The 26,513-nt window shown below is 38.7% G+C and overlaps 1 protein-coding gene across 1 annotated transcript in view; it reads right to left on the reverse strand.

The window, feature by feature from the left end:
- Positions 1–1,897: 1,897 nt before the first annotated feature.
- NR5A2 (nuclear receptor subfamily 5, group A, member 2) overlaps positions 1,898–26,513 on the reverse strand; it is a gene marked incomplete at its 3' end in the record, with an annotated part of 38,274 nt that continues 13,658 nt past the window's right edge. Inside the window, exon 4 of the mRNA XM_010087556.1 lies at positions 1,898–2,017. Within this exon, the coding sequence (XP_010085858.1) occupies positions 1,898–2,017 (120 nt within the window). The remainder of the gene's footprint in view (positions 2,018–26,513) is intronic.

A 26,513-nucleotide genomic window follows, 5' to 3' on the forward strand; every position in this document is an offset into this window, starting at 1 on the left:
CGAGCCAAGGGCTAACCCACCACAGTGGTAAGTAAAATAATTGCTGGTACAATTGTCCATGTTTTGCAGATGATGAAATGGAAAGGAGATCAGTCATTTTCTCAATAGCACCAGTGTAAATCAAGAGTAATGCAACTCATTTTAGCTCATATAATTAGGGAGTACAACATATCTCAGATTGGTTAGTGACTTTCCACAAAAGTGCAGGAGTCAGTTCCATAGCTAGAATTCGAATTTTCCCACTTTGTTTCTTGGGCAAGTCAATCATTTCTCCCTTCTACTGTACACCTTTTAATCATAAATGCAAACAGTTATTTCTCCTTCTGATTCTTATAAACATTTGTTCTCAGTGTTAAGAAATGTCTACAGTTATAAAATTATAACTCAAGCTGTAAGCAGATTCCACAACGTGCAGACACAAATGATGTCTCTTAGAAAAAGGGGCTCTTTCCCATGTGTGTATAAATTGAAGCAGTTCAGTTTGCAGCTACTTAAATACCAGCGGGCCATCGTTTGTTTTCTCATCATGTACAGGTGTGGTGGGTTGAGCTTGGCTGGATGTCAGGTGCCCACCAAGCCACTCTATCCCTCCCCTCTTCAGTAGGGCAGAGGGGGGAGAAAATAAGATGGAAAAAAACTTTGTGGGTCAAGATAAAGGCAGTTTAATAAAGCAAAAGCAAAGGCTGAGTGCAGAAGCAAAGGAAAGCAAAATGTTTATTCTCTCCTTCCCATCAACAAGCAATGTCCGGCCACTTCCCAGGAAGCAGGGCTTCAGTACATATAGCATTTGCTCCAGAAGAGAAACGTAAATAATGAATGTCCCCTCTTCCTCCTCCTTTCTCTCAGCTTTTACTGCTGAACAGATGTCATATCATATGGAATATCCCTTTGGTCAGTTTGGGTCAGCTGTCCCCTCCCAGGAGGGTGAGCAGGGGGGATGCTGAAGAGAGTCTCGATGCTGTGCAAGTGCTACTCAGCCATAGCCACAACACCATTCTAGCCACCAATTCAAAGCACAGCACTGTGAGGGCTGCTATGGGGAACATTAACTCCATCTCAGCCACACCCAGTGCAACAGGCACACTTTGCTTCTCTTTGATACTGTGCATTTTTTTCCCCTGTTAAAACCAGAATAAGAATCTTAGGAATAAGGTTCTTATTTTACTGTCAAGTTCTTTGTGCTTTGGAAAGTATGAGGGAGACAAACCTTTCTGTTTCTTCAGTTTTCCTAATATTTGCCATATTATTGCTCTTGCATTTTGGGAGATCTGTGCATCTGACATCTGAAGAAAATGAACCCTTGGAAAGCTGTGCAGAAACTGCAGGGTGCATAGCCTGAGACAGCTCCTAAGACAACACCTGCATTTATAGCCTATGGACTGAATCATTTTCCTGGGATTAGATGTCTCAGCTCCCCAGTTTCCCACATGCGCGTGCGTACGTCTCTAAAAGCAAGATATTTCTGAGGTAGTAGCTGCAGGTTCCCTAGGTTTCTGACCCAGCTGGTGATTCTTTTGAGTAAACCACAATTTTGAAGGGAAAATAAGCTATAATTGTTTAGACCCAAAGCATCAGGTTTGCAAGAGCTGCTCTTGCTGTCAGAAACCATTTTAGCCCCAAGGAAATACAAGTTCTTCAGAAACACTTCTCATCTGCTATTTTTCAGTCACCGAAGTATACAAGTATATTTGAAAAGCAAAGTGCTTATGATTACATCTGCTTTTATAAGTTTAACTGTAATCAGCAGACCAGGAACAGAGTGCACAAGTCATTTTCTCTACATTATTTGTGGAGAATCTCTGAGAACACAGGAGTGCTTCTGACCTAGTTAAACTCCTGCTACTTTGAAAATGATTATTAAAAAGCCATCAATACTTCTCTGAGCCCACATACTCACTTGTTGCCCAGTAACCAGAAGGATGGAGCCTTCTTTCCCATGTACCACTTGCCGGTAAATGTGATCTAGAATTAAGAGTTCACTCCAGCAGTTCTGAAGCAACTTCATTTGGTCATCAACCTGTAAAGCAAACATGAACATTGGTGGCATCACTCTGGGAGTAAGTCTTACATCACACTACAGAGTCAGTCCTTCTTCAAGCATCTGGTTAACATCATGACAACAGAAATGCTATCAAAAATTCTTCATCCACAAAATTGCTCTTCTCAGCTGAATAAACAGGGCACTGCTGAAACCCTTATCTGTAAAATGGGTAGAATATTTACTACTGAATATATTCTAGGTAAGCAGAACTACAACATTATTATGCAAAATAATAATAATAGTATATTTATGGGGTATTATTTTTACCCAAAAAAAGAATAGCAGAAATAATGTTAAAATGAACTTTCCTATACTCCTCGTCTTTGAACCTCAGCTTCCAGAAATAGTGAGGAATCTTCAGATTCAAGAGCATTATTGCTGCAGCAAGCTTAAGTTGGACATAGGTCCCTTGCATAGAAAAAAGGGAAGAGAGAGGTAAACACTCCCCCTAAGAAAGGTTGTGGTACTAAGAAAAAAGAAGAAAACTTCTTCATAAACAGCAGCTGAGTAGCTTCAGATGTTACCGGTAGGGCAAAAAGGGCTGTGCACAAGGCAGCAGTGAGCAGTGAGACATCGCTGACTGCATTTGGTAATAGAAGGAACACTCGGCACAAGGCACCTACGTGAGGTTTGTGTGCAATGTTATTTGAGATCTACATATTATAGGAAAACAAAGTATATCACTAAACTGACTCCTGTTGCAACTGGATTGCATTCAGTTTTATTTCCTTTAATGAAGATTTCTGTGGAAATGGGAGAAAAAATTTCGCAAATTAGTGGAAGGCAGACTGTGAATTTAATCCATTGTAAGCATCGATATACTCTGGACCTGTTCTTACTGAACTTACTGATTTCTTCCTAAAATCAAACAAAAAGTGTTTGACTTCAGACGTGTCCTGAAAGAGTTAAGAGATGTGTACACTAGCCTTGCTACAATAAAGTGTTGGGTGCAGATGTGGTCATAGCATGTGTATGCTTAAAAGGATTCTAAGAACCTGCATAGACAGCAATTGCTGAACAGGTTAAAAATGCTGTAAATTAGGAGAAGTAAAAAAGAAAATGGCAAAGAGAATCTTTACAGTGGAGAAATGCCTAGAATTTCTGAGACACGGAACTATTCAAATTGTTTTCAGAGGTTCTAATTTCAATAATTTTCATAATACACAGGAAACTGCATTATAAGGAGCAATCTAGCATGAGCTGAATTAGATAATGCAGTAGATGTTTTCCAATTTTATCACTTATGGCCTAATGAATTTTTGAACTTCATTCTTTCAAGCTTGTTTTCTGGTTGTGTGGTAGAGAAGGAAGTAGTGTTTGTTACCAATAGATTTTTATTTATTCCCCCTGCCTCATTTGCTCTTAAAAAAATATTAAAAAGAACAAGGAAAACTGTACCCAAATATCCTTGCCAAAATAATATCTTAAGTTTGCAAACTCAATCATTGCAGAATTAGTTAATGCTTGTATTAAGAGTGTCTGTCCTACTCCTATTTTATTTTCAATCTGCATTTGTGTTATAACAGATTTTAATGCACAGACGCAAAAGGGCTGAATTAATATTGTGTAAACACACTCAGTTCTGATATTTCAAATACTTTGGCTTTCTAGTGTTACGAATAAACTTTTATCACAGTGCAACTACAGTTACAGTTAGCACATATGTGCTCAGATAACTCCTACAAGATACATATCCATTGGCAATAGAGACGGGGGAAAGAAAGAGGTGTGGAGTCTGCAGATGCATGTACTACTAAGTCAAAGTAAAGCAGTGCTATCACAAACTCAGCCTTGCTCCAGCCCTATGCTGTCTGTGTCCGTGATAACTCATTTCTGTTCAGGTCACAGAGCAAGACTGATTCTGTATGAAGAGATCTCTCTTCCTCTGCCCATAACATGTATTCGACTACAAAACCATTTAAACCAAGTGACTTGTTAGCTCAAGAGAGGACAGCAAATTCCAACGTTGATACATTCCCTACCAAAACATGGGGTAGGTTTAAAATAAGGCATTATTTGTAGAAAATGTTTGAAATTTTCAGATTCTAGTACTCTTGCTTTTTATGTTAAGCTGTTCAGTGATTATTTGTGTTACAAATAATCAAATCAATTGTGCTAACATGATAATTTCATCCAAAATTAGTGTTTCACACGAAGCTATCACAGCTTCCATCTGAATTAAACAAACTGTGAGATATAGTTTAAACGTTCAGCATCCTTGTAACAACTAATACCTGAATAAGAGGTCAAGCATTTGATTATATTATAAATGACATATTTGCAGCTAACCCATCTGTCTCAGCCACAGGCTTTTTAAAATAAACTGCACTTTATCGCGCTTGCTTTCTGAAGGCTCCAACAGCAGCTAGTCTGCAATCAAAGCTTACCTCCCAAGCTTTATCATATCATTACCAAGGCAGTGCTGTGAGAACAGTATGAGATGGCAAAATCACACAAAAAAATGTTTTGCACATAGTCTGTTCCTGCTGTTCTACAAGACTCATAAAACTAGCAACAGCAAACATCTGCTAGTGGTTCACAAAATCTGCTCCTCTGTGCTCACTGTCATTTAACCAGTGAAAGCCTGTGAAATGGACAGCATGAAAAGCATAATATACATCCAAAACACAGTATTGCCTTCAGATTAGATCCAGCTGCTTTTGCCATTTTAAGAAAGCTGGCAGTGCAGCAGAATGCTTCACAGTTTGCACCAGGAAGGGACAGGAATGACTTCAAGGAGGGCCATGGACTACTAACATGTAGGGCAAGTGACCTCTTCCAGCCTACTGCTGAGAGGCATGTAGATAAGGAAAAACACGTCCTTTGACTCTGCTAATGCATGCGAAATAAAAAATAGAAAACAACCTTGATCACACTGAACAAAAACAGTAACACATCACTTCTTATGTTTAGAATGAGCAGGTAAACTTTATGATGTGTGTAACTCAGCCAGAACACAAACACCCCTGTGTTTCCATGGCACGTCAATAAATGAGTTGCAGAAGTGTATTACCTGGCAAAACGAAAAAACCCCAGCCTTTCACCGAAACAAGTGTATGCCTTAAACCGATCCTGAAGGCAAAGAGGCTTAAGTTTTGGTGGCCAAAGTGGAGAGTGAGTTCTGAAGAGGAAGGTCCTCTGCAGAAAAAGCACCTCGTGGACTTCAGTCTTTTGACTCCAAAGCCAAAGCATGCCAGTCCACCATTAACAGGGTAGGCAGAAGGTAAGATTCTGTTGCCAAGATAACTTAGCTCCAGACTGGGACTTCCCTATAATCAGTGTCATTTTCAGTCATGGTATACCTTCAATTAGAAACAAGCTCACAACCTTGTACTACTGGCCAAACTTTGGGTTCTTCCAGTTTGTGAAGATCTTTAAGAGTATTATGAACATTTTGACAACAAAAAAAGTGCCATTTGTCCCAGCTACTGGAGATCCTTATAAATAAAAATTGAACATCACACAGACAGTAACTGTCTGCTGCAAGAACACTTCCCAAATTTGCAGCTACTCCCTGCCATAACAGGAAGGGTTAAGGGAGGGCTAAGGGAGGGTGTGTGGCTCAAAAGAAATAGGAGCTCATTTCCAGCACACAGGGTGGCAGGAAAGAGTAATAACGTTATGAGTATGAAAGGAGTAAAACATCGCATTTGTAAAACTGCCGCTAAGTGACAAGGGAGGCAAAGAGAGTGCTGCCAGATGGAATTACAAGGTGACTTTAGATCACTTTTCAGAGGTCTCTGCTAAGAAGGATTAGAAAACAGGCATGCATGAGAATTACATTTAAATGCAACTGTTGGTTTGCATAATTTATCTTACCAATATAGTGCAAGCCACTAGGATATTTACAGGAGCAGAGGAAATAGACTCAATTTTAAGTGTAAAGGTCTAATCCTAAGCATTGTGGTGACACACTGTCTCTTGATGGTACAAAAACATGGGCTGGGGTTGGGGATTGAGGTGTCACACTTGTCTCCTGAACCCCCAGACTGCCACTCAGCTGGGCCTTAGCTTTTGGTATGGGACTCAGAGGAAGTTCGTCAGGCTTGCTGAGGCCTCTGTTGACACTGCAATGCACAGTCATCCATTATCAACTGGAGTTAAAAGAAGGACTTATCTCAGAAATGCTGGTTACTCATCTGAAAAACTATTTGTGCTGATGTTACAGCTGAGGAAGGCTAGCGCGGCACAAGAGCAGTATTGTTGTAGAGTGTATGCTTCCCACAGCACGGAACGTTAATCATTATAAACTTTTGTTTTCTCTGAAGAAGAACACTGAAATTGCCAAACAGTAAAATGAAGAATAATGTGTATGCTTTGCTGAAATGCACCTTAATCTTATCAAAACCACACTGTGTCCTTCTTTTAGGAAACTGTTTCACAATATTTAGTATACTGTAACTAACAATTGCAGATTTATTACAATTTTTCTTCTCAAGACGTATTTTCAGGCTCTCTCTTGATGAATTACTTAAAAGTTTCAGGGTCATGCTTTTTTTTGCGTTGGTCTAAGTTAAATATTTTCCGTATAATTATTGCTGCAGATGCAGTTAAACAACGCACTCACCTTTTTACCCAGTCTACACCTTGCTTTCTGAGAAGTTGGAGAATCCTTTTTCATCTGTTTTCATTTGCATCAAATTGCACTATAGCTTTGGGCTTTTCTGCTATTAAAAATTTAAAAAGTATCTAATGACTAAAAAAAAAAAAGATGATTGAAATTGATGTGATAAAACCATGTTGGATTCAGATGAATTGCTTTTACTTATGCTTCTAAAAGGGAATACCAATATAGAAATAACATGAAGCATTCATTTCATAGTGCTACTTTTAAATTCCACGGCCATTGAATAGCCATTTCCTAGTGAATATGAAGTGATTAAACATCTGTCTGAATTGTTCACCCTGAAGCATACAGGTTCAAGGGATGGTTGAACTTTCAAATGTAGTTAGGAGATCACTCACAAGTCATTGCAGACATAGAGCTTGAGTTGTTACTCCATTTGCTTATGCTATAGTGAAGCAAATCGCCCCAAATCAAAGCTTTATAAGACAAGTGCACTCCAGAGGCTAATTTTTACCCCTGAACGCATGCGTGGTTTCCAAATTGCTACATAGGTAGGGAAGGATTTGGATTCTCCAGCTGGGTTGCTGCTAACAGTAGGAAACCTCCTGTGCAAGGCTGCTGTCAAAAAGCAGCACGTAACAGGCAAGGTGGTTTTAAAAGTCACTGGGCATAATTTTCAGAATCAGTGAATGCCCTAATAAAATGTGATTACTGCCTATAACCTCAGTAATAAAATGCTACAAAGTTCAAGAAATAAATTATTTAATATTAACTGTGACTGTTCCAGCTCTTTACTAGAAACCTGTGTGTTACATAAAATTTCTAGGTAAAGGCAGGGAACAATCTTTACAAGCACATGCTGGGTCAGACAACTGTCCTGTTGATGTCTAGCTCTAGTGTGAACTTGGTATGAAATCTGTCCAAGTTTGGTAGCATTTTACCTTTCTTCGTGATTTAAAAATGAAAGGAAACATAAAACCACTTCAGTGTGTGCCTTTCCCTGCTCCTTTATGACATGTAAATAGGCTGTTATAAAGGTGTAATTATACTCATGCGTGTGTGTGTGTGTGTGTGTGCATACCTCTTCCTTCAATAACTTCTGAATCCATCAGTCAGTGTCAGCTTATTTCAACAGGGAGTTCATCTACCCAAGATATAAAGCTCCTACATGCCTTGTGTGAATCAGTATCCAGAGGAAAGAAAGTAACCGCTGGGTACCATGCTCAAAGAAAGGCCATTATGCTCACCCTTTATTCAGCAGCAGAGAACTGAGAGAAAAGGACTAAAAGCTTCATGGAACCATTGGTTTTTGGAGTATCAAGTCACTTTTCAGTTTTTTAAAGGACATAGGTAAGGAATTAATAGCACAAAGCAACATTATGCCTTTGCAAATCCCCACACTGCTACCCTTCCAAAATGTGAAGCAGTGACTATCTGGTGCCCACAGTGTTTCCTGCTTAGTGAATGCACATGGGGAGAGTGATGGCTTTGCAAAAGCTTCTCCCCTCCCATGCCCCTGGCCAGCTACGTGTCAGATCAGTGTGAAAGGGGGGATCAAAGCAGCACTGACCAGCCATTTCCCAGTTTCAGTGCTAATCTTCCACCGAGTCAAAATCCTTTAATAAAAAGCAGCCTTGAGCATCAGTTCACACTCATCCCGTTTTCTTGCAGGAATATAACAGAAGGTGCGTGAGTCTAGGGGCCTCATTGCTGAGTGGAGTATGGGCATGCAGCAGCTGGAGACCTACTAGAGAATAAGACCTCTCTCCTTTTACGGCTCTTTGGACTCCATTTAGAGAGTACTCCCCTCTGTTAAGGTGAAGGTAAACGACAAATCTCAGCTCTTCAAACCCCAGATGAAAGTGCTGTTACCAAAAACTTTGTGTGTGTGTGTATATATTATATATAGTGCGTCAAATGCAATGTATAACAGTGCTTTTTTTTTCTTTCTCTTTTTCCTCACATTTACCTCTGTGCAAACTGCATGAAAATGGCTTAGCATTTCACAGTCAGCATTATTTCTGATGAATTATAAATGTGTTTTTCTTAGGTTTTTGGGGAGATTTTTTTAAAAACTGAAAATAAGAAAAGGATTTCTTTTTAGTCCCAACTGAACACTTTGCTTACAATGCAGTGTTTCTTCCCTGTCAAAGTGTATACAAAGAAAAGGAAAGAGGAAAATTAATTCTTCTGCTCAGCATCTGTTTCACAGGGTGAAGAAGGAAGTACCTTCTTCAGGACTGAACCCATAGAATTGACCTTCAAAATCCTACTTCTGTGAGTGTCCCTCCTGGTGTTAGTACAGAATAAGTTTATGCATGGTTGGGTCTAGAAATTTTTAAAAAATCAGATAATGCTATGTAGTTTGTGGAGCAGTTTTTGTACTAAAGCTAATTCAAGTTCCCTTGAATTACTCTGGAAATACACCTATTCTGATGTCAACAAACTAATTGCAAAAATGTGCTGGGCCATATTTTTAACCCTTAGCTTGGGTGAACGTAAGTCCTTAGGCTTCCCCATAAACAAAATCAGAATTAGGCCCACTTGATTCAATTCATTGTTAGCCTTGTGAGTCTTGTCTGCTTTTTAGTATGCACAACGGTGTCCTCCAGGGAGTCAGAAGACAAAACTGAGTCTACTAAATTTTATGGTGCTGCTAGTGAATTTATCCTCAGTATATTGAATCAGCAGTTTCACTCTATTGTACATCAGCCTTCGACTAAAATCTCTGTGGTCTTCTCCAAGTCACACATATTTTAGTGTTATCTGAAAGGATTTCTAATATGTAATATTCCTTTCCTGTTGGGTGATTTATTGGATAAATTATGATTTCTTTTTTTTTTTTACAGCTACCCCATTTTTCCAGCTGGCACTTATTTTAGGAGTCTATAGGTAAACTTTACCTCCTACATTAGCTCTCATTTGTAGAATTTCTTACAAAACAGCAACATCAAATTTCAGCAGAGATCAATACAACACACAGGGGTGGATTGTTAATATTAAAGACAAATTCCTAGTGCGAACTACATTTATTTTTCACAAAACAAATATTCTATTAAAACTCAATCGACTAAGTGTAATATGGAAAATATTTTTAACTTGTGTCACAGGAGACATGCTAATTTCAGAAATACTCTTTAATGTGTTAGAGTAATCTCTCCACACACTTAGGGTCCTGCTCTTTCAAGTGCCTCCAGCCCCAGAACAGTGTTTTTTGTGTGCATTAACACAAGAGTTACTTAAACTGGCTCTTGTTTAAACTCCTCTGTGTGGTTACTCTTCCGTTAATAGGGTTTGCATTTATTTCCAGTGCGGGGTGTGGATTATGGGAAAAGAGCAAGCCATAAGAGAAGTATAGCCTTACTCTTTTAACAGGTGACACCTACGAAGGTTGGTTTGTGTACACAGCACGGGACTATGTTTACAGTTATACCTATGCAAATATGCAAATAATCTTCTGATGCCATGACTACAAAGGAGTTACTTTAACATTACAGCAGTGTAAATGACAGAAGAATAATTTTCCAGTTAGGTATTAGTGATATCCAGAGTTGGACACTGATAAACCACACAAAGAATCGAATATGTTGGATGTTCTGTACCATTTCTAGCTATCGGCAAACCTGCAGGTTTGTATTTTAAATGTTCTTTCTCTTTCGACTGCACAGCATTGCAATCTTTTTCAGGAATTAAAATATTTTTGTTTATATTTTACTGTTCATAGTCCTCTTAATACTTTTGACAAACACCCAGCTATGTAAAGGGCAGATATTTCCCTCTGCCTATACTTGAATCACTGAAACATACGGATCTGAAGTCTCAAGAGTGGGAGCTATAGTGTGCTAAACAGGACAGAAAGTCACTGGTAATACACCTTTGGCAATAGAGGCTAGTGTTATTGTGAAACACTGCACTCACCATACAAATGTATTCCAGTGTTTTCTAATAGAACAGCCAAAGAAAGCCACAGCGAAAGCAGTAAGAAATCATGAGAAACAGTATCTTCAGTCAAGATGTGAAAGGAGATGGTAAGCTGATGAAGAAAAAATACAGAAAGGTTATCTTACATCCCATGGGCTTGCAGCAGTAACCATAAGTCACTGGGGCAGAGATTAAATGAGAAAGAAGACGCAATGATAAGGGAGAAGGTGAAAGAAAATTCAGCATTATGAATGGGGGTTGTCATGGATTAAACCAGTATCCATCTGACTTGATAGAAAAAGTTGCTTAAAAACACCACCAAAGGAACCTGAAGTCATATAAGAAGGTTGTGGAGAAGTAGTGACAACCAGTGATGCATGATCCAATGACCTACTGTACGTGGGAATGATCCAAAAGACATAGTACTTCTCTTTACATCTTAAAAACACTGCAGGAGGCTCTTGGCATGCAGCTACTATCATCTAGCTAAATCCTTTCAGCTACGAACATCATCTTCAAAAAAATTATCTCCGTTCCCAACAAAGTGTAAAAGAGCAGACGGAGCCATGCTATTAAAAATCACAGGAAGTGTTGATTGAATGAATGTTTAAGGAGTAGGCAAGTGTGTATGAAAATGTTTTTTCCATTTATCTTTTCATTTGGCTTTGTTTCATTTAATCCCACTTCCTGTTTCCTGTATTCTAATTTGGAAATCTCTGAAGTATCATTAAAATAAGGTTGTCACAACTTTGCCCAGGTCACATACAGACCTTAGCACTGCAGTTAGGATTAATATTAATGTTTAAAAATATCCTTGAAGAAACTGGTTTTATTCGGGCTGCTTGTTGTGATGATGAGAGGAGCTTTTGCAGTACAAAACACAGAATGAGCAGGAACCTTACAGGTACAAATTCCTGTGGACTGTGAGACAGCTCAGCCAGCCTCTGACTTTCTCTTCTGTCACAACTGGACACAGGTATTGAAATTTGGAGTCTCTGAATTGGATTCCTACATGCCTGTATGCAATAGAAGATTAGCTGTGAGTTTAGGAAAAAGGGAGACAGTCTGTACCTCTGTTTATTAGGTTTTTCTTTGCTTACTTTTGAATGACAGCAGGGGTGATGAACAACAAAATCAAGTTCCTTTGGTTACTTCCTGTTCACCCACAAGTGTATCATACACCACAACTGTGGGAGCTAAGTTTTAATCAGACTGTCAGAAATTTGGTCAATGGGAAGAGCTTGTAAAAAAATGGCAACTTTTTCTTCAGAAAATCAGTTTTTGCATAGCTTGTGTTCAAGTGCCTGGCAATCTGCTGCTAATCCAGGCCTGAGTACCAGTTACTTTGGTTTGTAATTAAGTTTAACATGATTTTATTTTTGAAGATTTGCCATGACTAAAATATTACTTTGATACTCAAATGTAAGAAGATGTATTGATTACTCCCAGATTTGTCCATGATTTATCAAAGGAAAATGCATCACTACTGTGCCTCTAATAAGTTTTTCTGAGGTCTATTAGAACTTTTTTTAATATGGCTACATTAGTCTGTACCAGGGCAATTTTCCCGGTACATAAAATAGCCTGAATGATTTAGGAATATAAATTAATGCAAGATAATACAAATATTCAGCATCGTTTCACTGACAGGTAAGGGATTGAATTATCTCTTTGTCTGTCTGCTTTTTTTTCCTAACTAATCTGCCTGAGGGTCTGTTTCTTTTAGAATACAAGGTCTTCAGGGAAGGAACTGCCTATTGCTATATTTTGTGCAGTACCTGTTTCTGTTACCGTAAATCTAATAGTAGAAAAGGGTTGCCTGACTGCATGAAGCATACATGGACACTTCTCTGTAAATAAAATTATCTATCTTTCAGTTTAAATTGCCAGAGCCCCAAATAAACCCAGAATGTCCAGTTAAACAATACAACAAGATATTATTAGTGAAGCGCAGCGTCTCCTTACATAAATATAAGCATCAGCTAACACCATGAGAATATTTTGCTCTGATAATGCACACATTTTTAAAGTAGAAACTAACATAAGCCAGCTTCTAAATTCAACTTCTGGCAACAGCTCCTTTTATATTTCCTCTTGCATGAGCACACACAGCACCAAAATCCAATCTACTGTGTCAAATATATGCATTTTGCAAATATATGACTATTTGATAAATGGAGTTGAATCTGGGTTTTTTAGGTTGCTTTTAGCAACTAGGAAATGTGCATAGTTAATTTTTTATCTCACAAGTTGCATGCAAATTACCTCCTTCTACAGTGTGATGCACATAGGAAGTTCCCTGAGATGTCTGAACTAGGTTCACTGTGAGTACTTATCCAGAATATGCAATTAAAATGTAATTCACTTCTAGATATCATCAATATCCTGTCACCGCATAAGGAGAATGGACTAGATGACCCATGAAGTCTATTCCTACCCTCATATCTATTATGATTACCTTATATTAGTAAAATTGCTTTTTAAGGTCACTTATATCTGGTGGTTCCCTTTACGCAAATATTTGGTACATTTGGCCATTCATGTGTATTTCTTCATGCTCTGTTTAGAATGGATTCGGTACAGGTAGAGCATTAAATGAAGCAAAACCCTGATATTTTGTTGTAAATAATTCATAAAACAATGTTATGACCCTTATTCCCTGGGAGGCATCCACATAATGAGCCACCCAAATGAAGCAGCGAAAACATCCACTTCCCCTGCCATGGGTGTGCCCCTGACAGACTCCTCAGGGTCAGAAACCCATCAATCTCTTTTCACACATGAGCTAATCAATTCAAAGAGGGACGTGCCAATGAGCTATTAGATCAATATGGTGAAGTATGGAGATTGATCTTATCCCAGAGTGACTACATTAACAGGCTCGTCAGTGTGACCTCTGCCCTGCGGCGCACATTATAGAGGATTGCAAGTCTGATATTTGAATGAAGACCTCAGGTCATTGCCTTTAATAATCTGCTTTGCTGAAAGAATTAAAAGTAAATCTGTAAAGGATGACTAATGAAAATATGAAGTGCTTTCTTCTCCCTGGAATGCTTGCAGAAATCATGCCAGCTTTTCACATCGACTGTCTGGCATGGAAACCTTCTCAGCCGTGCCTGGCTATCACCGTTTGAGATAATACAACCCATTCTATCTTGCTATCTTGACACAAAAATTACTAAAAGAAACCAAATACAAAAAGGTAAAAAGTACTAGCTGTGTCAAAATCGGTTAAAGTCTTGGGGGAATTACTCCAATTGGTTTACGTGAGCTGCCAGAGCAAGAGCTACACTGGAGTGCTGGTGGTGTCAATGATGCGGCTGGTGCAGGTGGGACGGCAGAAGCTGCTACTGCTGTGACAGCTGCTCGCAATGCTGCCACGTACTGAGCGTCCTGCCCGCCAAGCGAAGTGTTCCCAATCCTTGCATCAGCTCAGGGCCCGGCCAGGGGAGTCTCGGTCTGCTTTCGTTTAGGCCCAAGGCCAGTGGCTTCAGGGGGAAATTATCTGATCGGAGGAGCCAGGCTTCCCAACATGTAGGAGCAATACGTGCATGCATCCTGCAACACTTTCCTGTCCCTTCATCAACCCGTGCTGGTGAGTGTCACTGACTTGACAGGAAGTCTGAACACAAAGTGACCGCAAGTAATACTGCTAGCAACCATTTCAGGCCCCCTGCTTTACAGACCGATCTCTTTGGTACAGAGTTTCAGAGATGCTGAAAAAATGCACAGCTTGTTGTCTCAGATCATGATATTCATATTGTTAATATTGTTAAACCCCTGAATAATCTCATTGCAATGAAATATTTATGCATATAACACACTTTAATACTGTATTTTTATTATAGCAAACATCTTTATTGTTCATTGTATAATTGCATCAATGAATTAGAAGAAGGTTACTAAAAAAGGATTAATGAATTTTTAATGAAACTGAATGATACCACTTATGTTACTCACTAAGAATAATGGCAGATCTATCAGGATTATACAGATAAGAGCTTTGTGACTTTATCTGAAAGCCCACATAATGTCTCTCATTCAGCTGTAACCTAGGAAAACAGACTTAGCGATCCTGTTCGGGGTCTGAATTCATTGTTTATGTATATGATCTCTCTTCCACCTTGTGATCAGATCACCTGTCTAATCATGAAAATATGAATCTCTTTGGCAGATACATCTACTTCCAGTTGTAAAACACTTTTTGAAAGCAATGCTCTTTCAAAGGCTAAATGGAAGAACCGCGCTAGCCACACAGTACCACTGGGGAATGTTTCTGAACTCTCAGGTTAATAGACAGGGGAACTGCTGATAACTTTGTACGTTAATAGCGAGAATGTGGACATTTCAATGCTTGCACAGCTCGAATACTTCATTAGCCCACCAGCCTAAACTATAAATACTTTCCAGGTAGAAACTGCTATAAATAACCCCAATATAAAATCCGTATATTAGTATAACACTGATTGAAATTTTAACACTGCACAGAATGTTTGACAGAAAATCAAATCAGCAGTTGCAAACTTGGCTCTGAATCCTACACAGATATTGTATTCTTCACAACGGAGCATTTAATTTCTATTATTTGTCAGTGGATATAAAAATAGAAAATGAAATTTGATATTAGTACAAGATATATGTATTGTGGAGGAGAGACTTTAGAATGATGCCCTTAGAAATTAATTTGCATTTTTCAATGGGAGGTATGTTACCAAACTTCTCTTAAAGAGAAGGATTCTAATATTTCTTCTGTCTTTAAGTAGAAACTGACAGAGAGTATATACATAATACATACATGTGTATGGTACACAAGACACTGCAGGATTGTCCAAGGACTTGTGTGAATTTAGTGAGACCACATAATTCATAGCGGTGAACCACAATTAAATAAATCCCACCGCCACAATGGGCATACATTTTTTCCTACCGCTATGATATGGTTTTTACATCATGTTCTTTCCAAACAAACAAACAAGCTATTCTATAATAGAAGTGCTTTAGATTTAAAAGGGGTTTCAAATTCTGATATTATATTTTTATCTTTCCACTTATAAAGCAAGGAACTTAATACACATCCAATAGTACAGGCCTCAGAAGGACTTTGAATTGGGAAACCACTTTACACATTTATTGAAGCATTTGTCCTCATCTCACTGATGGGAATATATATTTTCACTAAAAAGAAGGTGATTCTTCTGAACAGGGAAAAGGGAAGGTAAACTATAGCATATACAGAACTAAAATGCCTTTTCCAAAAATAATAATGATATCTTTTTTTAAATTCAGTGTTTCACACTCAACAAGTGCTAGAAGTAAGTGCTGCCTCCCAATGGAAATGCGAAGTTTGTTTCCCAATAAAATAAACCACACAATTCCTAGTCCCGTTGTTTTATCAGCTGCTTGGTCTTTAACTTCCAGTAAGAACCGAACAATTTCATTCTGGATTTCACAATCTAATGTTTTGCTTTATGAACTTCACGTCGTGGGCTCACAATGCACAGTTTCTGGAGTAAGGAGGATGTTTCCTCCCTGTAACAACAACTACTTGAAAACTGGTCAGGAATGTGAGGAAGCAAAAACAGGTTAGTGGTAGAGTTCAAATGAGGTCATGAAGTTAATGATAAATACAATTTATCTTATAATTCTGCAATTTACCACATTGCTCCGCAACTCCTAACTGCGGTATCACTGTCACACATGTGCTATTAACAGATGCCTCTCTCTGGTCACAGAATCTCTGGCTGCAGTAGGGACACCTGCGAGTGGTACCTGTTTAGATGGTTGTTAGGGTATGTAAGTACAACTAAGTGACACACATTATTTTATAATCAATGAAGCATGTCACTAGCTTCTGTGTAACACAGGAATGGCTGAATGGATTTTTTTTTTTTCAAAAAAACCCCTCTTTACAATTTCCACTGTAAGCAAGTAAATACAGGCCAAAAGCATTCATGAAAACTTTCAGAACAAAAAGATAATCTTCTGGGAAAACTACCAGAGATTGAAAATACATGTCTAGAATTGAAATGCTTCCTCAGCTTTGACGGAATAAAGAATAAATACTTTCTAGGTAACTACTGCAGCTCTTTTGATAACTTATATATTAATAAATTTAAAATGTCTGTAGATTGACAAGTGTTTTGTGGGCTTATACTGAAAGCTAACAGCTAATTATGAAAGCCTGACTTGACTAATCAATTATTCAGATGAACATTAGGTGCCTATTATATGCGTAAACATGGGAATTATATTTCCCCTAAGTAACTTTCTCAAATAACAAACCCAAAACATGCAAATTGGAAATAGAGAGAAATGGCACTATTATGCACTTATTGCACATGCAGAAGTCCCACTGAATTATTCAGGGAACACTTAATCGGGAGCCTCGGTCTTCTAACTCTGAGCAACACAGCAATAGTAGCACATGCCATGTTGTATTTGTTATGCGTGTAATATTGATTTAGCTCATTCTTGCTGGTCATGTTTCAAAATAATTTCATGTTAGGAGGTAGGGGAAAGGAGAATTATCTCTGGATTGATATTTGCAACACATTTTTATGCCGGTTGAACACAAGTTTATCTAATAAATTAATAAGACCATGGCTTTTGAGTGCAGGAAGAATAAAGCTTTGAAAAGGAGCACAAGTGAGGGAACAAACTGTGTTTGAAAAGGTTTATATTTGCTTCATTTCCCACCTCCTGTATGTAAAGATTGGGAGAGTGCTAGTATTATAGAACGGATTCACTTGCGTTTCATTTAATTTGCAAGGCACAGAATATAGCACGGTAATGCATAATCGTCCTTTGCATTCAGAGAAGACCATGCTCTTAAACAGAATACAGCAACAGGGAAACCAGAAATAGATGTGACCAGACACCTGCTGACAAACAGTGACAAATCCCACTGACACCGCAGTGACCCCCAGTTAGTCAAGATTTAATTAAGGGGTATAATTAAGTCAGTGGAACAGAACACTAATGAGTGGTGTTTTTTTATATGGGTAATTACACATAAGAATACAAAGTAAGCTAGGCCCCTAAACATATCATTAAAATGAACAGTATAGAATGACAATCAGAGCTTTAAGTACTTTGTTTTTTTTTCTCTGCAATAATGCAGGTTGAAACAAGACAGCTCCTCACGCATCTGTACACATGCTAACAAATGCCATTAGTCCAATCCCGCCTGTGTCTAAGCATGTCGGTAACATGACCTTGGTGGCACAACGCACACCAGTAAGGCTAGGCATGCATGGGTTTGCTGGGCTCTGTCCGTCATTGTGTTTGCATGTGTTTGTACCACCCAGGGGTCACTTCAGCTCATTTTCTAACAAATTACATTCTGTTACTATTCTCTTACAAGTAACACATCCTCTAGATTTCATTTATCAAGTGTGTTGATTACACGGAAGACATACATTACAAATTATTCCTATGATTATCTGTGTGTTGGGCACAACATACCTTTAAGCTCAAACAACAGAGATTTCTTATGGCAGTGGTATTTTGTGCCTGATCCCGTTCTCTGGACTTTATTTTAGGAATCTTTATGCAGTTGAATGAAATACCTGAAATACCTTTGTCTACGTGACATTTGCTTGTATTTCAAACAGAAAAGTATTGTAAAGTAGATTTACTTGACCAACATGTTAAACTGGAGTGGAAAACATCATTGTGAATAATGATGACGATGGTAGGGGAAAAACAACTTTCCTACAGTCCTGAAGATTTAAAAGAATGCCCGTGTAGTTTGAGGCCAGCCCTCAGCCAGGATTACTCATCTGCTCCCAGCTGGTAGCCTGCAGTTCATGACAGCCTTTTATCTGTTATCAAAGCAACAAGTGGAAAAGCAGATCCTCCTGCCTGCTAACACTCTGTTCAGTTCTCTCTGTAGAGTTTCTGCTTCTAAATCTTTCCTTTTAACAAGTCCTGCTGCTGCAGGAGACACTAAATATGTCTCTCAAGTCTTTAGCTCACTTGTCTGACTTAAACTCTGCAGGTCACTAAAGGAAGAGAGAATAATTGTATTACAAGAGGATGTTTTCTATAGGCACTGACTGAAATGCAGAATGAGCCCAATCCTGCTGAGATATTAGCAATTGAGTTTGGTGACAGCAAAACCAGATCCTCACTTACTTAAAAACACAGTACTGATATAGCACTTCACTTACAATTTCAGGCTGAGACATGAGTTAGGCTTCAATTTAATCTACAAACCTACTAATCTACTTATTTATATAAGTACAAATTTTACTGCAACAAAAGCAAAGCAAGAAAACTACACTGAAACTTATGACATATACTGTGCTTACTCGCCTTTTTAGTAGTAAAAAATAAAAAATGGTAGAACTGGGAGATATTTAAGTACAATTAACGTGAATTCTTTCAAGCAAACTCTATCCACTTACAATGAACAGTTATTTGTTATTAAAACAAATCTAAATTAATATATAGTAAAAATATACATCCTGCTTTCCTGAAATCACACTGTCATAGAGCAATGGGTCTTAGAAACACAATCGTATATCAGTTACTAAAGTATATTTTTAAAACCAAGAGAACGACTTAACAAGCTGTTACGTAGTCTACGTTAAACCATAATACATATAACATAAATGTTATGGTGTTTTAATTCTTTATTAAACTCTTTGTTTTTTTAATAGATTTTCCCATGATTTACGACAATTATGCAATGACAGAAGATGCTGTGGGAATGCCAGCGTGTCAGTGAATCCAGGAGTTGCTCCCTCTCTGAAGCAAGGTCTTTGCCACCACGCTCCTTTGTGCGTGCCTTGGTGCCCCCGCCAGCCGGGCACAACAGATGGAGCACGGCCCAGATCCTGCCAACGCTCTGCCCTCCCCGCGGTACAGTCCTGTCCCACTTGGGAGAATTACACCTCTGTATCCAGCCCTACTCATTTAAGCCTGTTAGAGATTTTTAATGCATGAGGAAGCATGATTTGGCTCTTGGTCCGCTGGCACTTTGCTAAGATTCAGGCAATAGTGTCTCATTTTTGTGAGGTGCCTGAGGTAACTGTTCTGGATAGGGCCCCAATAAATGTAATATTAAGATACAGAGTCACTATTTTTGTGGTGGTTTGTTTGGTTTTTTTCCCCCACAAGCTGGAGTACATGTGACAACCCTTACAAAGCTGAAATACAATTAAAAGAAGGGTCGTAAAAATGATGTAAATGATGGCTCTGTTTTTATCTTTCTGTAGGCATGTGGCAGTATAAAATACGGGATTAGCCAGAGTGACTTCCGCCCGGGCTGCAGACACATGTATGCATAATGGATCCCTGACATCTTCTTCTCCCCCATTTTCATCCCCGTGAGGCCGCCCCTGCCCAGCCGTGTATGAATGAACAGAAGCGCCTTTCATCCCCCACTTGCCTGGCGCTTCAAAAGGAACTACGAAAATAGCAGCAACAAAAATCCAGCCGCCTGCCAAAAGGCCCGCACACGTCCCATTCTCACAGGCATGCGAAAGGTTGGAGAGCTCAGCAAAATTTTTATGTACGGGAGCAGGCCCAAGGAAAACTCACACGCCATAACCAATTGTGGACAGAGGATCATCTATCAGCAGACAAATGCAGGAACTCCAGAATGTCTCTCCTCAAATGAAATAATATATCTTTGAAAGCCAATGCCCGTTTTAGGCCTGAGGCCCATATATCAAGCCTGAGAGGCTTGTGGATACGCTCCAGGGCCATTAACCTTCCACCTGTTTCCCCTTGTCCTTCAGGATGAGACCCTGCCCTTGATTTTACTCCCTTCCCCTGTTCATCTTCCGACAGAGTGTAAATGTAAAGCAGAGGGCCTGCGAAATAATTCAAAGGCAATGGACCAGGGACACGGTTACAAATCTCTGCCACTGGCACTGTGACTTATGCAGGCAGTTTGTCACACATGAGCCAGGTGACCTCTGTGACATAACAGAGAAAAATATCGCCCGAGATCAAAAGATGAGATTCAGAACACTCTAACTAACTCTGGTGTACACTGCCGCGCTACGTGGTGGCCAAGAGTTTCGTCTCTTCCGAATACTGCTCCCTCCGCTCGCTTGCGGGCAGGCCACGCGCATGCTAATTGCAGTAATCTCCCTTCCTCTCGTCTCTTCAGAAATCTTTCCTGTAACCTGAACGTCAAAATTTGCCTTCTCCTGAAGCCTCTCTTTTTCAAAAAAAGATTATTACATTGACAAGGAGAGGCAACAAAATGTCATTCAGCAGATAAAAATTCACACCCACAAAGCAGCATCCCTGAAAATGGTGGAACAGCCACCTTTGCAAATGGGTCTGGGTTAATCCAGGAATTTTGAGATGCTAAGTCATACTAAAACTTTGTATGAGCACCTGCTGTCTCTGGTATTGCCATGAGAAGTCTCAGAAGTCTAAAACATTTCTTAGAATTCAACTGTCATGATGGTTCAAATGAGAGTAGAATTTGTATCCAAAATTACACATATCCGGGCTGATACGTGTTTTACAAAGATATACTACAGAACCAGAATAACAGTCATTTGAAATAAAGCCTAATAAAATTGATTTTTTTTTTTTAAATCTTGAATTCATTTTTCAAGCTGTGTGCTACACAGGAATTTTTCCATCTGTTTTGTACATTCAGGTTACAGTCTGGGTGCAGACAAAAGAATAAGGCCTAATGCAGTGTTTGTCTTTCCCTCCCCGTAACCTAATGGCATGTCTGGTATGGACATGTAACTTTGTCTATTTCATAAATTAAAAAACCCCACAATTGTCACAGGATCCCTGGCATGGTGATTAAATAAGAAATACAACTGTAGCTTGATCAGCCTAAATCCTGCTCTAATCCTAAATCACTGTGGCACTTGCCAGCACCTAGTTGATGAAAAACTCAGTTTAACCCATGAATGTATATAAAAACACACATATGAAGACACACACACACAAAATTCAGCACATTGCTTACAAGTGTGCTGAACATTACCTCACCAGCTATTTCATTCTGTCTTATCACTTTGAAAATTTTGCACAGAGTTCAAGCTCTTACCCAAAATCATCTGAAGGGGTAGTGTTCTGCTATTGAAATATGTCTAAATTCACTAAATCTAAAACCATTAAAAAGTTGTACTATGGATAGGACTTGAGGCTAAATCATGCAGGAGTTATAAAGAAATGCACAGCTGAAAAGAATTTCATGTTTCCCGTTGACCAAAGCCTGACAGAGAGCATTAAACGACTCTTGCAGAACACTGCAACAGTAAACACAGTAAATGCATAATTAAAATTGGAAAAAGATTACTGTGAAGTGTTACCACATGCATTTGTAAAAATAAGACACTTGTTTGATTTTACAGTGCTAAAATCTTTTGCTCTTGTTTCGGATCCTGTGATTATATACACCTTTTCCTCTTTTTAATATCTCTAAAGACAGTTTGCCAGAGATACAAGTCAGCAGCTACGTGCGAGTTTTGTCACTGGTTTCAGTGAACTCCAATTCAGATCCCAGATGTCTTCATTTTCGCAAATACCTAAAGTGTTACTTCTTGATGTAAAATCTAGGTGATATATCCAAGAGTTCTGGCAGTCAGATCTTTAGCTTTCTTTGACACTCCTACTGAATATACTAATTTGTATTTAGGCCTGATTTCACTTAGCGTCTCTGCAGCCTTTTTTTTTTTTTTAAATATATTTGATGTATTCCTGAAAAAATTAATATTTAATTTAAAGAGCACCTAGCCCAATCCATTGCCTTTTACAGTAAGTATGATCTAGTGCATCTGCTTTTGTAATATTCATGAAATTTGGAAAGCAAGGCTAGGCATCATATGGTACTCTAATAGAGGATTTTGCTCATTTGAGTGTTTGATAAGTTTTGAGTGCCCAAATGGCCTATTAGCATTTCTAAGATATAAACTACTTAAAAATGTTATTATACGTATAAAAATACTTTTAGAGGAACATAATAAATTATAGTCCTTTATAAATACACAGTCAGATGAAATTACTTGCTCCATTTACCTCCCAACATGTGCTTTTTGTGTAAATATCTACCGAGCATCAAATATTTTCTAAGATTAAAGGCTACAACACCCTGACTCTAAAGAAGAGGATTTGACTCTTGTTGGTCTTATAACATAATGTCTTGTCTTGAGGAAAAAGCCTTAAATTAATTGGCTGACATACTACACAGACACTAGAAGTCCAGTTAATTGTATTTTTGGAGTGAAGGCTTATGCCTTCCTGATTCAGTAATTTAAAAACATTTAAAGCCATTTAAAACAAAAGAAAACAAGGAGCATTTAACATTTTAAAAAATAATAGTAATTTGGGGCATGAATCATTCCTTACATTCTTTTCCAGCTACAGACAATTTCTGTTGGGAAAAGTGCCATATAGTATCGACAGTGACAACAAATTGTATTGTCTGGTGAACATCTGTTTCCGACTCCCACACTGATATTGCAGGTTAGGTACTTCTGATTTAGTCTTCACAGGCTGCCCGACCACAGAGGAACTGGAAATTACTGGTACGTTCAACTTTTATTATTGGAACACAGGAAAACTTTATCATCATGCTGGGAAGTTCTGTGTCTTTTGAAATATTGGAAAGAGGGTTATGTTAGCACAGAAAGCCACATGCGATAGTTCTTATGAAGAAGGAGGAAAGCGGTTCCTGTTTATTGTGTCTGTCAGTACATGTGGGTATGCAAGTCTGAGATGAAAATCTCAAAATGGAACAGTATTTCTGTTTTCAAGATGCAAGGTTTGATGGCGAGATTTTGGGGGGGGCTGGGGGGTTGTTGTTTATTTTTAATAAAACCAGCAGCGCTGCCAAAAAGGACCAGGTTCTCCCAGTCTTGCTCAGTATGCAATATTGTGTCCCTACACAAAATATCTCTGAAATCCAAAGCAGTTTCTATAGGGTGGAGCAGGCAGAGGTTTAGTATGGGTTGCAGGATCTAGCCCTAGAGAATGTCAGTCTCAAGGAACAAACTGATCTTTTCTAACTCATGTCTATGGTACCAAGTTACTATGATAGCAACTTATAGAGCAAGGCTAGCTAAAATTAGCTACTATTTAGCTACTAGCTAAAATTATTATTGCTAAAAAAAAGAAGAAATACTAAAAAATCTTATGAAAATTGAAGGGAGTTTGTTAGAATGATCGATGTCATTTTTTTTCTCACAGTTATGCCACCATTTTTTTATTCAGCCTGGAGAAAAAGGTAAAGTTCTGCTTTGGTGGGGCAGAGAAAAAATGAAGATACATTCTTGATAGGCACCATGTGCCAGCTTGATAAAGCTCCAACTCCTGATCTGTAAATACACCAGCCAATGCTGGGATAAACTACTGAAAACTATCCTCTTTTACAGAGAGAGAGGGAGAGAGAGAAACTCCACTGAAACTCCTATTAACACTAATTAAATTTGCCAGCATGCAGGGGAATCAAAGGCAAAACATGTGGATCTCCCACTGAAGTCAAAAGGAGAAGGATATGCCGAAAAGGAGAACCATGCAAATTAAAAATACATGCTGTTCAACATTAGCAAATCAGCTAGCCATGTAAACACTGACTTCAAGGTGTAACCCTTCCTACTGGGAACACTCCCCCTGGAAGCTGATGCTTAGTCAGAAGAGAGCATTGTCCAATATTTATATATTCCAATAGTACTTGTTTGTGAGTAGGTTGCTTTCTGCCTCCCTCTCTTCTCTCCATATGTAGACAGATGGAACATCAGTGATTGTGGAGTGGTTACAAAAGAAGCTGAAATGATTTTATACTGTGGTGACCTATGTATGGGCTACACATTAATCTTGGCTTCCACTTGCATACTAGATGATTTGCACCACCACCTAATTTAGTCTCATGCCTCCCAGCCCATCTACTACATCCCTACCATCTCCCACAATTCTTTCTAATGTCAGGGTTGTTATGCCCTAAAATTACTGCACAGACAAATGGGAGTAGAACCAGATACTTTGGGAAATTGTCATTCGTTATTCTCCCTATGTGTTTTTGCTGTTACCTGGAGGCAAGTTAATAGTTTGGATTAACTATCTTTGTGGTTTTGTTGTGATTTTTGCTGAGCTCCAGAAGTAGCAAGATGAAAAGGAGACTGCTGGCCTGTGCGACGCACTCACTCTGAACCTTTTTCCTCAAAGATTTCCACCTTTTACCAAAAGGGTGAACAAGGAGTTTAGGGGCTTGGCACTGAAACACACTGACTGTTGTTGAAGATCTCCATGGGATAGGTCAGTAGAGCCACAAATAACTGTAGTTACTGTCTCCTATGTAGTGGCTGTGGTACTAACATCATTCCCAAGAAAGAGAAAGGAAAAGAAGAGGAAAGAAAGAAAAAAAAAAAAAAAAAAAGAGCATTTAGAAATAACATGTAGCAAATGAAAGCTGAAAACTTGTCACAGGCAGCTTACAGAAGAAAACAGGAAACAGGCAGATGCTGTGAGTGAAAGTGGAAATACAGTATTCAAGAGCTTAACTTGCACTACTTATTCAGACAAAATTCTCACTGGCTTCAGTAGTTTTCTTCTGATAAGCAGTACCAGACTGGACTCATAAGCACAACCTGACTTACATTGAAAATTACTATATGCAAGACTGACTTGTTCACCTGTCTGTTTAGGAGAGTGAGCAGTTGTAGGCACACGTTTATTTCCTTGTACAGGGAATTCTGTCCATATCGTGGTAGACAAGAATGGTTCCCAGCACTCTGCTACTCTTTTCTCCCCATACCTTGAAGAGGGATGGAGTAGGGGATGACTAGAGAGCCCTGTCTCTACCTCCCGTAAAGTGCTGGATTAGCCCTCAGACTAAATAATCAGCTAATGCACAAGGGCTGCAGCAAACTGTTTCTGGAGTGGTGAGGGATTATGGCTCAGCACCACCAGTAACTGTTTTTGCTCGTTAGTCAGGACAGATTGCGAGACTGCAGCAAGTGTTCCCCAATAAATACCAAAAGGTATCTAGACGAAATAAACAGACAGTGCTGACTGTAACACCAGAATAAAGATACAATTCTTCGTCACATCCAGTGTCACTTAGTCAGGGTGATGTTTCCTCTATTCAGCAAACATGCCCCTAAAAGAATTTCCTTGGCATGCAGACAACGTGGAAATGTCCTTTTAAAAATCAGTTAATACCAACAGAACTCATGAGCTAGCTGGAACCATTTCCTATGCTATGGAAAGAACACTTGAATAAGGTTAACCAAGACATTTCACCCTCCCAACCTCCCCCCTCCCCATCTATTTCTGGATGTCTTCTTTTGTTCACCCTTTGCTAATTATAGTGGCCTTGCTTAGGTGATATTTATAGTCTTAAAAGAGTTGCCTGACTTTTAGAACACTTTATTCATGTATATTTCCTGCGTTTATTGTTGCCTTAACTAATTTTTGAAATTAAATTTACTTGATCCAAGATTTTATTTAGCAACAAATATCAAAGTAACTTTTCTTTCAACAAATGCAAGAGCTGTATTTAGATGTAAAAAGCATTTTTCTATTTCTGAAAACAGATTTTAGTTTCTTTCCCTCTCTGAGTGATGGGTATGACAGACGATTCCAGAATTAGAAAAAAATGACATTTTTTTTCACCACAATATTATTATTTGGTATCTTATTTTACTAATTTATCATATCTTTATTTTTGTCTGTACTGGTTGCTTTAATGACTGGGGTGTTTCCAAGACACAGTATTAAATATTTCTTTGCCCAGAATGCCTTGATGTTTATCCGACCACCTATAACTGAACTTCTACCAGTCACAGGAGTAGAAAAAAGATATTGAGGATGTCCACCTAAAATTATAGCTTCACTTTCCCACTGGCACTGTATTTTTCCTCTTCCTTAGTTTTCCTTAATTCCTTCTTATATCTGCCCTTTTATTTCTTCTCTAGTTACTCTACAAATGTTCCTGTACTGATGCCTATAGCAACAACTTTCAGTCCCTATTTCAAAACAGCAAATAAAGAACACTGTAGG

The sequence above is a fragment of the Pterocles gutturalis genome, unplaced genomic scaffold, assembly GCF_000699245.1.
Source record: "Pterocles gutturalis isolate BGI_N339 unplaced genomic scaffold, ASM69924v1 scaffold17826, whole genome shotgun sequence".
Lineage (NCBI taxonomy): Eukaryota > Metazoa > Chordata > Aves > Pterocliformes > Pteroclidae > Pterocles > Pterocles gutturalis.